Here is a 14027-nt window from a genome sequence, read left to right as displayed (position 1 = left end):
ATGTGCACCCAGCCTGCGGCGGTCCCGGGCCCTGAGTGAGGGAGGGGCCCTCTCCTCCCTGGGCAGGGGCGCCTGGCCCTCCCGCTGGGACTGTATTTCTGAGGGTGCGGCGGAGGAGGGGGCTCACCTGGGGTCCTGCCCTGGGGGGCTGTGCTAGGCTGTCCTGGGGCTGCGGGAGCCTGAGAGCCTTGGCACTGCAGCTGCAGGGACATGACGGGGTGGCTGCCTGGTCCCGGCCCACCCTCCCGGGGCGGGGGATGCCTGCAGAGCCGGTGGGCAGCCCCCCACCCCACCGGGCACCTGGAGGCCGCCCGGCTGTCTCCTGGGGGCTCCGCCTGGGTAGGCATGTTCTTGGGACAGGCTGCAGGGGGTTGGTGCCTGGGGGGGGCCAAGGGTGCATGGGGGGCTAGGTGTGCAGGAGCGTGCAACGCCGTGTGCTTGCAAGCATGGCAGGAGCTGGGCCTGGAACCCACATTCTCACGTGTGCCATGCCTGGCACACCGAGGAGTTGTGTGTACCCGTGGGGGGAGCTTGGGGGTAGGACCATGGGGGGCTGTTTCCCTGAGGCCCCCTGGCCCCCCCCAGCCCTCCCCCTGGCCCTGGCCCGGCCTCCCCCGCCTGACCTTGGGAGTGAGCTGCCTGCCCCCGAGGTTCCCATTCCCTCCACGGGTGGGCAGGCGGGGCAGGGCGCGGGCCCCAGAGCGGAGGGGAGGGTGGCAGCGGGGGCAGCCGGGGTGAGGGCTCCTGCCCTTGGTGGGCCCGCAGGGGGGCTGTTCCCCGTGGGCCTCTCCTGGCCGGGCCGGGGTGCCTGAGGCCGCCCGCGTGTCTCCCCAGTCCCGCAGCGTGGACAAGCAGCACGCCGTCATCAACTACGACCGCGACCGCGACGAGCACTGGCTGAAGGATCTGGGCAGCCTGAACGGGGTGAGCGTGCAGCCCCCAGCCCCCAGCTGCCCCTCCGCCCGGCGCGGCCCTGGTCCCACCCCTTCGGCCCCGCCCCTCCGCTCTGGCCACGCCCCTCCACTCTAACCCCGCCCCACCCGCTGCCCCGGCTCTGCCATGACCACGCCCCCATCCTGGCCCCGCCCAGGACCTCCTGCTCAGCTTGGGGGGCAGCTACCTCCAGGTGCAGAGGCCCGGGGACCCCTTCCTTCGGGAGGGCTCGGGCAATAGGGACCCCAGCCCCCTTGGGGTGGGGCTGCTTTTCCAGGTGGGGGTGGGCGCCGGGGCTAGCAGGGGCAAGCAGGGGCCACCACAGGCTGGGGAGGGGCTCCTGGGCGGGGAGGGCTGTGCGCGCACCCTGCGGGTGGGTGGGGAGGGGTCACGGGCAGGGAGGGCCTGGGCGGCGCAGGCGGGGCCTCCGTAGGGGGTGTCTCTGCTTCGTTCCCTGTTCGGGGGACTTGGACCCTCCTGGCACCTGCTTCATGACCTTTTCTTAAAGTAAGGACATGAAACTGCCAGTCCCCTCCACTGTGCCGGTGCCAGGCAGGGACCCCCCAATCCGTGGAGTCTGGGCCCTGCCCTCCCCCACCCTGTGCTGGGGTCCCACACCTGCCTGTTTCCTGGAGCTCTGGGGGGCCCTGTTCCCTCTGAAGGGGCACCCCTGTGAGGCCCTGCCTGGCCTCCAGTGTCAGTGTTTGCCGGCTGTCCCCCACCTTCACCCCACTCTTCCCTGTGGCCCCAGGCCTGGACCCCCTCTCCCTCTTCCACAAAGTCCCTCGTTGTTGGACTGAGGGCCCTGAGCCCCCCGCGTGGCCCCGTCTGGAGTCCCCATGTACAGCCGTCCGCAGGTCCCGGCTCAGGGCTCCAGTCCCACCCGCAGCGTGGCCTGAGGCTGCCCCCTCGGCCGTCCAAGCGCCAAGCAAGCAGTAGGCGCCACCCAGCAATTCCACGCCCTGCCCGTGTGCCAGTGGCCATGGCTCGGTGCTGGGCCTTGCCGAGCGGGGCCTCCCCTCTGCCCACTTGCGCAGCACTGAGGCCCGGCCCCCAGACCCACGTGGGCTTCAAGAGGGTTCGGGTGGCTGCTGGCCCTGGACGCACAGAGCTGTGCTGTCTGAGGAGCTGAGCCAGGGGCGGGCAGGGAGGGGCTGCTGTGTGCCACTTCCTGGCCCAGTGCCAAGGACTCTCGCTTCACACACTGTGTGTGCAGGACCCAGGCCCACCCGGGTGAACACGCTGCCCTCTCCGCATGGCCAGGGCCCGGCCTGCAACGCCGCCCTGAGCAGCGGCTGAGACCCTCCTCCATCCTCTGTAATCACGTCCCCCACATTGGTCCTCTCTCCCCTCCCAGGCCCCAGGCATGGGGTCCGTGCTGCGTCCCACCCGCCTGTCCTCCATCTGTGGCCTGTCCCAGGGCCCGCAGAGAGTGTGGGGTCTTTCACTCGCCCTGGGGTCTGGGTAGGCCGGCCCATCAGAGCCCTTGATGGAGAGGGGCTTCCCAGGGGCTGGCACGGGGGGCCCCAAGGGCAGGCAGCCTCAGGCACCCCTGAGGGCACTGTGGGGTCAGGGGTCGGGGGTGAGCTGGGCCCGCAGACAAGAGAGCCTCTTAGAGGAACAGATTCTGCAAGGACAACTGAGTGGTTTTGCGCTTGAGGACCACGCCAGGGTCCCTGAGTGCTGGGCGAGACCCGGCCCCCGGCCCCTGGCCCCCGGCCTGCCCTCCAGCGCCGTAGCCTGCGTTCCTTCTCGTGCTGGTGGCCCCCGGGGCCTGGGACGGTGTGGGCAGCTGGGGGCCCGGCGCAGGGTGGTGGTGGTGCTGCAGGGTGTCTCGGGCCGTCCCCACCCAGCCCCTCCGCCCCGTTTCCTCCGCAGACGTTCGTGAACGACATGCGTATCCCGGACCAGAAGTACGTGACGCTGAAGCTCAACGACGTCATCCGCTTCGGCTACGATATCCTTTCCTGCCGCGCGCGCTCCCCGCCAGCCCCTGGCCAGAGTCGCCCTGACCGGGAAGCAGCCGGGCCTCGGAGGTCGCAGCCAGGCCCCAGGTCAGGACTCCGGCCCGGCCATGGGAGCGTCCGCAGGGTCTCCAGCCCTTGCCGCCTGCCGACCCCAGGCCCCATCCCCGGACACCTGTGACTGCTCCCTGGGGCCCAGAGTCCTGGGGAAGCCTCAGGGCCGGACCTGGGAGGGGGCGTCCCCAGGGTGGCGATCTGGGCCTCCTGGGGTGGGGGAGGAAGCCCCCGTGCTGGGGGACTGGACAGGCGGCACGTGTGCGTCCTCTTCCCCGCCTGCCGTGACAGCACACCTGGGCACACCTGTCAGCGGGGGCACCTTCCGGCTGGCTGAGGCCCTCGTGGTCCCTGGAACCCTTGGGAGCCCAGAGGCGGCCCCGGTGCGTTAGTTTCCTGGGCTGCGCAAAGCAGATACCGTGAAGCGGGTTGTCCTAGGCAACAGGGATTTATTAGCTTACAGTTTGAGACCGTGAAAATGTCCTGATCAAGGCATCCTCGAGGCTATTGTTCCCTCCCAGCCGGCGATCCTCGGCTCCTCGGCCACCTGGGCAGGCATGTGGCGGGTCTGCTGGCCTCTCCCGTCTCTTCTGGGCTTCTTCGCTTCCAGCTTTCCGGGGCTTCTCTTCTCTGTGTGTTCATCCCATTTAGAAAGGACGCCAGTCATCGGAGTGAGCCCATCCCGTTAACTGAAGCGGCCTTGTCGAAATGTGCCACTTACGACAGGTCCACACCCACAGGAGGATATAAGAACATGGTTTTTTGGGTACAGTCAGTTCCAAACTGCCACTCCTTGGGGGCCTGGGCCTCTGGGGCCACCCTGGCTTGCAGGGCACAATGCCTGCCCCCTGCGGCCCGGGCTGGGAGTGTGCAGTGTGTGGGGTGAAGACACACCCGCGACCCTGAGTGCAAGCGCCGTGACCTCAGGCAGGGCCCTGCTGGTGGGGGTGGCCCCACGGGCCTGCGGGCTTCTCCAAGTGGACATCACACCCAGGCACCTGGAGGCCCAGAGGCTCTCTGGCCCAGGTGACTAGAGTCCCAGGTGACAGGTATCCAGAGGTCCAGTGGCCCACGTGACCAGGTGTCCAGAGGTCCAGGTGTGGGGTGTGGACATGGTGTGGGGCTCACGCCTGGGCATGAGCGAGTGTGGCAGATGAGCGAGTGTGGCAGATGTGAGTGTGCCTGCAGGTGCCCGCTTGGGGATGGGGACAGGATGGTCCTCCTGCATCCCTCCTGGGTCCACCTTGCCCCAGGGCCAGCCCTGTCCTCCACCCCTACCTGGCTCTTCCTGCCCACGTTCTCCTTGACACACGGCCACATGCCAACATGTATGTGCTGGAGCGCGTGCAGCACCGTGTCCCTGAGGAGGCCCTGAGGGTCAGTGCTGGTGTGGGCCGAGGGGGCCAGCCCTGAGGCCCCGTCCCTCCCCCGCCCTGGGCCCCTGGGGGCTGCCCTGCCTCTCTGGGGCTCCCTGACTCACCCCGGCCGGCCCCACCGCATGGCCCGACTGGCAGGAGGGGGCAGTAGCTACTACACAGGAGGACGTGGGGGTGTGGGAGGGGTCACTGCTGACACGACTGTGTCATGGGACCCCTGGGAGGGCAGAGAGGATGGAGGTGAGAGGTCAGCCTGCTGGGGTACAGTGGGGAGCCTGGTCAGGTCTGGGGTGCAGGACGGAGATTGGAGCAAACCAGGGGCCCGGGAGCCTGAGGGGCAGCTGCTGGGGTTCCCCAGTGGTAGGGGTGGCTGCTGGGACTGAGGGCAGGAGCCTCATGGATGCCCTGGGCCCCTCCCACATCTTGGGTCTGGGGGGCGCACCCTGGCTGGGACACTCTGGAGGTGGGGCCCGGAGCAGGGCACAGAGGGTCCCTCACGCCCCTGCCTGCAGCACGAGAAGTACACCAGCCAGCTGCAGGTGAGCGTCAAGGGCCTGGCGCCCAAGAAGGGTGAGCCACTGCCGGACCCCATGCCCTACTGCGAGTCCTCGACCCCCCGGCTGGAGAAGGGCGACCGGAGACCAGGGCCAGGTAGGACGGTGGGGGACGGCGCCCCAGCTGGGCGGGGCAGGGGCGGGGAGCCGCTGGGCACCTGGGCCAGGTAGGACAGCTTTCCAGCTGATGGGGGTGCGTCCATGGGGGCCCTGAGCCGTCCCTACCACCTGTGCAGACTCCCCTGCATGCCCAGGACCCCTACACATGCCCAGGACCCCCTGATTCTTCGCCCCCCTCTCATGCCCCCCACATCTGCCCCAGCTGGGGTTGCTCGGCACCTCCCCCCGCGGCTCTCTCCTCCTTCCGGCAGTCCCCTCCCTCCCTCCCTCCCAGCACACCTGGGCTCACATCCTCACAGCCGCCTAGCACAGACGCACCTGTGCACGCTCGTCTCTGCTCTCTTGCACAGACACCTGGGTCCAGGGCTTGCCGCCCAGACCCGCTGCCCAGGGCAGACCCAGCAGCCCAGACGTGTGCTGTGTCGGGAGCAGCGTTCCAGGGAGGGCACGGGAGCGCCTGGGGCGATTGGGGGCATTTTTCATTCCTTGTGGTCCACGGAGTGTGTGGACGCACCTGACAAGGCCCCACCTCCGGACCCTCGCCCCACGCGGGTGGCGAGAGCAGCCAGGAGCCACTGCCAGCGTGAACCCCAAAGCCGCGGGCCCTGGTGGGGTGGGGGGGGTGGTCCCAGGATGCCGTCCCAGCCCACCGGCCAGGCTTCCAGGCGCTCGGTGGGAGCCAGAGACCCACGTCTTATGTAGACATCTGATTTTTGAGTTCAGGCCAGTAATTTGAAAATGGAAACAAAACAAAATCCCCGTGTCGGCCGAACAGAACCGGTCTGCAGTGGTGTCAGCCCCCAGGCATGCTCCACAGGGACTCGGCGGCCTTGGGGGGTCCCCTGCTGGGCTCCTGCTCCTCTGCCAGGAGATTCTGGGGGCCGAGGGGCTGGGGCAGGGCTGGAGGGGTCGCCTGCCGGACGTGTTCCCCGGGTCTCCCAGCTCATGGGGAAGGAGCCAAGCAAACGGGACAAAACACCCGTGGGAGGCTCCTGGCTCCCCACGCAGGACGGTTGTCACCCTGCAGTGGCCGGAAGGTGCTAGAACAGCCAGTAGGAGGCCAGGCCCTGGCAGCCGAGCAGTGGGCAGGGGGCGATTTCAGGAGCCCACCCCTCCAGCACCCCGGGGTCTGACCCCTGTCCCTGTGCAGAGGTGCTGACCCACCGCACGCCCCTGTACGGGCAGCCCTCCTGGTGGGGGGAGGACGACGGCGGCAGCTCACTTGAGGAGCCCCGCGAGGAGGACCCCTACCCAGGTAGGCCGGGGACCAGGCCCGGGAGACCCTTGGGGCAGGTGAGGGGCCACACTGAGGATGTCTCCCACTCCAGAGCGGCCCAAGGAGCCAGCCCAGCAGGACGGGGAGCCCCACGTGCTGGCCGCCGGCCCCGCGTTCCGGCGGGAGCCCAGCTACTTCGAGATCCCCCGGCAGGAGAGCCCGCCGCAGGCCCGGCCCCCCGAGGCGCCCGCACGGGACAGGGAGCTGGGTGGGGCGGCGCCCGTGGTGCAGAGCCACGCCTCCTTCACCATCGAGTTCGATGAGGGCACCCCTGGCAAGCTTAAGATCAAGGACCACGTCACCAAGTTCTCCGTGCGCCCGCGGCGGCCCCCGGGCCAGGAGGCCGTGTCGGCCGAGGCCAAGGTGGCCGACTGGCTGGTGCAGAGTGACCCCGGCCTCCTGCGCCGGGCTGGCCCCGGGGACGACCAGCACAGCACAAAGAGCGACCTGCCCGTCCCCGCACGCACCCTGAGGGGTGAGTCCGCGCTGCCTGAGCGCAGGGGGCCCCTGGGTGCTCAGGAGCTGCCAGAGAGCCCCAGGCCTGGGCGGGGGCAGTCGGTCATCCTGTCCCGATGGCTGTGTGTGCACGTGTGTGAATGTGGGTGTGTGTGCGTGCGTGTGCACGTGTGTGCATGTTTGGACATGTGCACGTGCATGTAGGCGTGTGCATGTGTGTAGGTGTGCTTGCACATGTGTGTGCACGTTTGTGCACTGTGTGCATGTGTGTGCACGTGCGTGTGCATGTAGGTGTGTGCACGTGTGTATGTGCACGTGTGTAGGCGTGCTTGTGTGCGTGTGTGTGCACGTTTGCACTGTGTGCATGTGTGTAGGCATGCTTGTGTGCACGTGTGTGTGTGCACGTTTGTGCACTGTGTGCATGTGTGTGCACGTGCGTGTGCATGTAGGTGTGTGCATGTGTGTATGTGCACATGTGTGTAGGCGTGCTTGTGTGCGTGTGTGTGCACGTTTGCACTGTGTGCATGTGTGTAGGCGTGCTTGTGTGCACGTGTGTGTGTGTGCACGTTTGTGCACTGTGTGCATGTGTGTGTGTGCACATGTCTCCACCTCCTTGGGCGTGGGGGCCGGGGAGGCCTGAGTGGGAGCCCCCAGGGCTGCCTCACCCTCAGCCTCTGAGCTGGGGTCTCCCACCCCCAGGGCACAAGCACGAGGACGGCACCCAGAGTGACTCCGAGGATCCCCTGGCCAAGGCGGCCTCGCTGGCGGGGGTCCCCCCGGAGGCTGGCGGGGAGCAGGCCCGGCTGCAGAGGCAGATCAAGCGGGACCCCCAGGAGCTGCTGCACAACCGGCAAGCCTTCGTCATCGAGTTCTTCGACGAGGACACGCCCCGTAAGAAGCGCTCCCAGTCCTTCACGCACGCGCCCCCCGGGGACCCCAAGGCCGACAAGCGCCGCGGCCCGGGGCCGGCTGACAAGGACCGCGCAGGCGCTCTGGCTCCGGCCAGGCCGGCGAGCAGTGTCTCGGGAGCCCCGCGTGCCGGCTCACTCAAGCGGGAGAAGACAGAGGAGCGGCTGGGGGGCCCCGCACCCGCCGGCCGGGCCCCCGTGCGTCCGTTCGGCAGCGTGGGCCGCCGCTCGCGCCTGGCCCAGGACTTCGTGGCGCAGTGCCTGCGGGAGAGCTCGCCTAGCCCCCGGCCCGGCCCCGAGCGGGCGCCCCCGGCCCCGCCCGCGCCCCCGCCACTCCGGGGGACCAGCCCTGTGGGCCCCCCGCCGCCGCCGCCAGCCCCCGCCGACCCCCAGCTGGCCAAGGCACGCAAGCAGGAGGAGGACGACAGCCTGAGTGATGCGGGGACCTACACCATCGAGACGGAGGCGCAGGACGAGGAGGTGGAGGCGGCCCGCAGGATGATCGACCAGGTGGGCAGGGGCTCCGGGCTCTCCCGCCTGCGGGCCGAGCTGGGCGGCTGGGGTGCGTGCCCAGACCCTGGCCCATCTGCCAAGAGGGCCCCACTGCACCCCTGGTAAGCCCGGGGCGGGGCCTGTGTCTGAGAGGGGGTCTCTGACCTCTGACCTGCGGTGCCGGGTGTGTCCTCTCCCGCAGGTCTTTGGGGTGCTGGAGGCCCCTGAGCTGTGCAGGGTGCCCTCGGCCGCCTTCCGCCCAGTCATCAGAGGCGACAGTGATGCAGCCGGTGACGCGCGCATGGCCCCACCGTTGGAGCACCAGGTGCGCCGGGGCCTGGGACTCGGGTGGCTGCCCCGGGGGCAGCAGGGGCCATGCCCTATGGGTGGGTCAGCCTTCGTGGGTACTTGGGCTCTGACTGCCTGGAGCTGGGCCCCGGGCCCTGGACAAGGTCGGGCCACATTTCCTGCGCGGGAGTGGGGCATCTGCAGTCCTGCTGGGTGGGGGGCTGCCGCACAGGCTCCTGGGGCAGCATCGAGTCTGGAGCCTGGGGTCAGGGCAGAGCCACAGCCACTGGACTGCAGCTGAGTGCCCAGAGGCTCCACAGGCTCAGATGGCCCCGCAGGGTTGGTCCCCAGGTGGCCACCCTGGGGCCTGCAGGCTGTGGCCGGCTCTGGGGAGCATGTGTGCAGTGGGCAGGGGAGGTGGGCCAGTCCCAGCCGCCCCCGGCAGGCCTGAGCCCGTCCCTGCTGTGAGTCCACGCTCTGCCCTCCCCTCAGGGCGGGCCTGCACCGGGCCTCCCCGCAGCCCAGAAGTGGGTGTCCCGCTGGGCCAGCTTAGCCGACAGCTACTCGGACCCAGGGCTGCCAGGTAAGAGGTTGTGGGGGGCTCAGGGACTGTGAGCAGAGGGTCCCTCAGCCAGCCCAGAACTGACCGCGGCCCATGGTCTTCACAGAGGATGGCCGCAGGGCCACGGAGCCCGAGGCAGCCCCACCCTCCCGCACGCGGCGGCTCCTCCCACAACTGCCCAGCGAGAGGGGAGACAGCCCGGTGGGCCCTGAGGATGCCCGGTGGAGTGGGCCCGGGCGGCTGGAGCTGGGCAGTGAGCAAGCTGGCCGCCACCTCGGCCAGGAGGACCTGGACCCTGACAGTCTGAGCGATGCCAGCGGGTCAGATGAAGGCCGGGGCCCTGAGCCAGGCAGGGAGCTGCCGGAGAGGCGCGGGAGCCCTGAGGAGGGCCCAGCGTGGCAGAGGGGCCAGCGCTCACCCCGGGCCCTGGGGGAGCCGGTCCCCACCTCGTTCTTCATCGGGGACCAGAGCGGCAAAACCAGCCTCCCCAGGAAACCGTCGGCGGCTCCGGGGGAGGTGGAGGGCCCCGGGCAGGCGTCCCCACCCCGGGCAGCCCCGCCCAGCGCCCCGGCGCATGACAGCGTCTACGTCAGCTCCAGCGGGAGGATGGTCATCCAGCTGCAGACCCAGCGGCCCCCCGGCCCCAAGGGCTCTGCCCCCGCCGCACCCAGGGATGCCCTGGCCTTCGCCCGGCAGGAGAGTTTCACCAAGGAGCCGGCCAGTGGCCCGGCTGCCCCTGGCCAGCTGCCCCATGTTTCCAGCCACCCCCTCCTGCAGGACCTGGCTGTGGCCCGGGCCTCACACCTCGACATCCACACGCAGGACACCCACCTGATCTTGAAGGAGACAGAGACAGCTCTGGCGGCCCTGGAGGCCCGGTTCCTGTCCAAGTCCACGGAGGCGCAGGGGCCGGCGGGCAGCATGCCTGGGCCGCCCCAGGACTCCCTCTCTGGGGACTCGGATGTGGACACAGCCAGCACCGTCAGCCTGCTCAGTGGCCGTAACGGGCCCAGCCCCACGACCCCCCAGCCGCTGGGGCTGCAGAAGGACAAGCAGCCGTCCCCACCGACGCCACAGGACCCGGGGGGCCCCGCCCTGAGCAGTGCCCGCGAGCAGCTCTCCGAGAGGCAGCGTTGCCTGCCGGGTGCAGGGGAGCCCGGCTGCCAAGAGCCCACACAGCGCCCAGCCGCGCGCCGAGGTCAGGCGCCCCAGGGCCTGCTGGACTGGGTGGAGGAGGACCGCGGCTCCAGCCTTCCCCACCTGCCCAGTGCTGACACCGTCACCTCGGACCATGAGACACCCTCAGCCACCGGGGCAGGACGGCCGGGGCTGCGCCGGAAACCAGCGGCCCCACCACCGTCCCCAGCCGCCCGCGAAGAGCTGGGCCGTGGCTCGGCCAGCGCCCAGAAGGTGCAGCAGGCGCTGACCCGCTCTAACAGCCTGTCCACCCCCCGGCCCACGCGGGCATCCCGGCTGAGGCGGGCACGGCTGGGCGACGCCTCGGACACAGAGGCTGTGGACGGCGAGCGTGTGGCCACGGCCAACCCTGAGCCAGCGAGCCGGCCAGCTGCCGAGCAGGCCAAGAAGCTGTCGCGCCTGGACATCCTCGCCATGCCTCGCAAGCGGGCTGGCTCCTTCACGGGGCCCAGCGACGCCGAGGCCACCCCTGCCCGCACGGGCTTCTCCGGCCGTAGCGTCGACCTGTGCTGTACTGGCCGCAAGCCCACCATAGCCGAGGCACGAGCTGCGGCCAGGAAAACCGCTGCCACCGCTGCTGCCACCTCTCGCCAGCCCTTCAGCCGAGCACGCTCGGGCAGCGCCAGATACCCTTCCTCCAGTGAGTGGTGGCCGTGGCAGGCAGCGCCCCAGCTGCCAGGGCCAGGTGGCTCGGGGAAGGGCGCTGGGGCACACCCGGGCTGGCTTGGCGGGGACCCTTCTGAGACCTGACCCGAGCCCAGGGAGGTGGCACCCCCTTCCCCGTGGACAGAAACCCCACCGCACCCTGCTGCTCTCCGCCCACGGCGAGGCGAGACCGCGGCCAGCTGAGCCCAGCAGGAACTGGCCGAGCTTCCTGGGGATGGGTGTCCATTGAGGTGTCAGCCAGCCCAGCCCGGTCTGGGGGCTCCTTGTGCTGCTCTTGCCCCTCCCTGCGGCCGGCCCCTGACCACCCCACTCGGCCCTGCGCCCCCACCCACAGCACTACCAGCCACACAGCCGCTTCGGGGCACTGCTGGGCCTGCTAGGCAGCCCAGCTGCGGCCAAGGGCCATGGGTGCTGAGCGGCAGGGTCCACGCAGGGAGGGTGGGAGCCAGAGAGGACGCCGGGCAGCCCAGGACCAGCCTCTGCTTGGCGGGTCCCTGAGGGCTCTCCCACACCCATGCCCTGCTGGCCGCGGGGCCCAGCAAGCTGCCCACTCAGCAGTGGGGCGGGGGATGCAGCCACTTGGGGCTGGGGGCTGGGGGCTGGGGGCTGGGGAGGTGGGGCCGCAGGGGAGGGGCTCCAAGGAGTGATACCCTGGGGGCGGGGCTTCCAGGAGGCAGAACCCGGAGCTCCAGAACTTTGTGGTCACCAGGTCTCAGGCGGCGCTCTGGGGGCGTGGCCTCGGGTGGGGCTCTGAGGGGTGTGGCATCGGGCGGGGTTCTGGGGGCGTGGTCTCAGGCGGCACTCTGGGGGCGTGGCCTCGGGTGGGGCTCTGAGGGTGTGGCCTCAGGTGGGGTTCTGGGGCGTGGCCTTGGGTGGGGCTCTGAGGGGTGTGGCCTCAGGTGGGGTTCTGGGGCGTGGCCTTGGGTGGGGCTCTGAGGGGTGTGGCCTCAGGTGGGGTTCTGGGGCGTGGCCTTGGGTGGGGCTCTGGGGGCGTGGCCTTGAGGGCCACATCGTGGGGCTGGGGGTCTGAGCCCCTCCTGTGCCCGGATGCCCTGCCCTGTCCAGCCCAGGGCTGCAGGAGAGCCGGGTGGGGGAGGTCGGCCGCCTCTGCGATGTTTGCTGGGTGCCTCCCCCCTCACCCTCCCCACGACCCGGCCTCTGCCCACCGGCTGCTCTCCCAGGGCCTGGAGCCCCCAGGCAGGTTGCTGCGCTCGGAGCCCCTGGGCTGCTGGTGGCCTTGGCGGTCCGCAGAGCTTTGCAGTGCAGCTGTTGGCGCTTCGGTTGGGGCTTCGGGAAGCGAAGGCACCAGCTGCGGCCCGTGCTGCGGCTGGGCCAGGCCCCGGAGCCCCGGAGCCATCCTGCCTTGTGGGGTCGCGCCCAGGGCCGCGCTGTCCTGTTCTCGCTCCCGAAACCGATTCCTGCACACAGCTCGTCGCCGGCAGCAAGGCTCGGACTACACGTCCACCTCCGAGGAGGAGTACGGCTCGCACCACGGCTCCCCCAAGCACGCGCGCGCCCACGTCCCCGCAGCCGTGCAGAGCCCGCGGGCCGGCAGCTCCGGCCGCCCCGGGCCCCGCGCCGCCGGCCCCCGGGACACAGACGACGACGACGAGGACGCCAGCCCCTACGGCTTCATCGTGCAGACGGCCGAGATCGCCGAGATCGCCAGGTGGGCGTGGCCCCGCGGGCCGGGTCTGCTCGGGAGGTGCCTGTGGGGGAGGGGGGGTGCTAGGGCGCGGGGTGCCTGGCAAGGTGGGGGCCTCGGGCGAGAGGAGGGCTTCCCCCCGGCTTGTAATAAAAATGAATCTTCTCAAGCTTGGCTCAGCGAAAGGGCCACCCGGCCAGGCACTGGGGAAAGGGGGTGCCATGCAGGTGGGGACCCCCAAGGAGCCTTTCGCTGAGCAGTGGTCAGTGCTGCCAGCTGGCCCCTGGAGGCCTCCCGAGGGGCCTGGTCATAGCTGGGAGTACAGGGCAGGGAGCAGGGGGCAGGGAGCTGCCCAGGGCCCCAGCTGGCCCCTGGCCCTTCCCGGCTGGCCGGGTGCCCTTCTGTTATGGAAGATGAGAGTGAGTGCTGAGGGCCGCATATTTGGGGGTTGGTGGCAGCCTCTGTGAGCAGCTGGGGCCCCCTCTTGTGGGGGTGCAGGGTGTGGGCCTGCTCACCATGTGGCTCCAGAGAGTCCGACCCCACCTGCAGGGGCAGGGGCCCCAGGTCTCTTTGCTTGTGTCCTCATCTCAGCGCACCCCCTCCCGGCCTCAGTGCCAGCAGCCCCTGGGTGGGTGAGGAGAGGGGCTTGAACGGGAGGCTGTCCTTCACCATTGGGGTTGCCGTCCACCCTCCCTGCCCAGACCCCATCGCCCTGCCCTGCCCGTCGTGAGGAGGGGGCCTCCAAGGGGGCCATGGCCGGTGTCCGGCTGGGCATGGTTTGGGGCCAGGTGGGAGGAGCGCGTCCTCCAGGCCCCTGAGCCGGCAGCTGTGCTCCCTGGGAAGGGATGGGGCGGGGAGCCCACGCTGGGTCCACCCCAGGGAGGACCCCTTAGGACCTGCCTCCTGCTGACTGCAGGCTGAGCCAGACGCTGGTGAAGGACGTGGCCATCCTGGCCAGGGAGATCCACGACGTGGCTGGGGACGGCGACTCTCCGGGCTCCCCAGGGCCCACCCGCAGCCCCTCCCTCGGCAGCGTGCCCAGCACCCCCGCCTCCACCATCTCTGCCCGTGAGGAGGTGAGCCTGGCCTCCAGGCCACCACGGACCCCTGGGCCTCCCCGGACGGGGCCCCAACCTGACCAGAGCCCCACACCCCCTGGGCCTTCTGAGCCCCTGCCTGTCCCAAGGGGGTTCCCCCAGGGTGCGGCACACGTCTGCCTCCGAGCCTGGCAGAGGCCGGGACAAGGCCATCAGCCCTGACCAAGGCCAGCTTGGTGACCCACCAGGGTCCCTATACCCCAACTGTGTCACAGCAGCATTCCAGCTGCACCCCCATCCCGGCCTCAACTGTGCACCCATCCAGGGTCCCAGCACCTGACTGTACCCACCAGAGTGGTTTTGCCACACTCCACAGCTGGGGCAGGTCCCTCTGGGTCCCCCCAAAGCAGCCTCCGCCCCCCGAGACCCTGGGGTGGGGAGCGGGCCACAGGCCTCAGCCTGCGTGTTCTGTGGGCTGTGGCCGGGCCCCTCGGCCTCC

At 70.2% G+C, this 14027-nt stretch overlaps 1 protein-coding gene across 1 annotated transcript in view; it reads left to right on the top strand.

Annotated features, from left to right (window-relative positions):
• CEP170B (centrosomal protein 170B) overlaps nucleotides 1-14027 on the top strand; it is a 28203-nt gene that overhangs the window by 10664 nt on the left and 3512 nt on the right. The window contains exons 3-14 of the mRNA XM_037831692.1: nucleotides 835-924; nucleotides 2812-2890; nucleotides 4270-4328; nucleotides 4840-4978; nucleotides 6152-6256; nucleotides 6330-6752; nucleotides 7433-8151; nucleotides 8336-8458; nucleotides 8914-9004; nucleotides 9090-10820; nucleotides 12275-12515; nucleotides 13408-13567. Of these exons, the coding sequence (XP_037687620.1) occupies nucleotides 835-924; nucleotides 2812-2890; nucleotides 4270-4328; nucleotides 4840-4978; nucleotides 6152-6256; nucleotides 6330-6752; nucleotides 7433-8151; nucleotides 8336-8458; nucleotides 8914-9004; nucleotides 9090-10820; nucleotides 12275-12515; nucleotides 13408-13567 (3960 nt within the window). The remainder of the gene's footprint in view (nucleotides 1-834; nucleotides 925-2811; nucleotides 2891-4269; nucleotides 4329-4839; nucleotides 4979-6151; nucleotides 6257-6329; nucleotides 6753-7432; nucleotides 8152-8335; nucleotides 8459-8913; nucleotides 9005-9089; nucleotides 10821-12274; nucleotides 12516-13407; nucleotides 13568-14027) is intronic.

This window comes from Choloepus didactylus, chromosome 4 (assembly GCF_015220235.1).
Source record: "Choloepus didactylus isolate mChoDid1 chromosome 4, mChoDid1.pri, whole genome shotgun sequence".
Lineage (NCBI taxonomy): Eukaryota > Metazoa > Chordata > Mammalia > Pilosa > Megalonychidae > Choloepus > Choloepus didactylus.
Note: the sequence above shows the minus strand (reverse complement) of the source record. Positions and strands in the feature narration are given on the sequence as shown.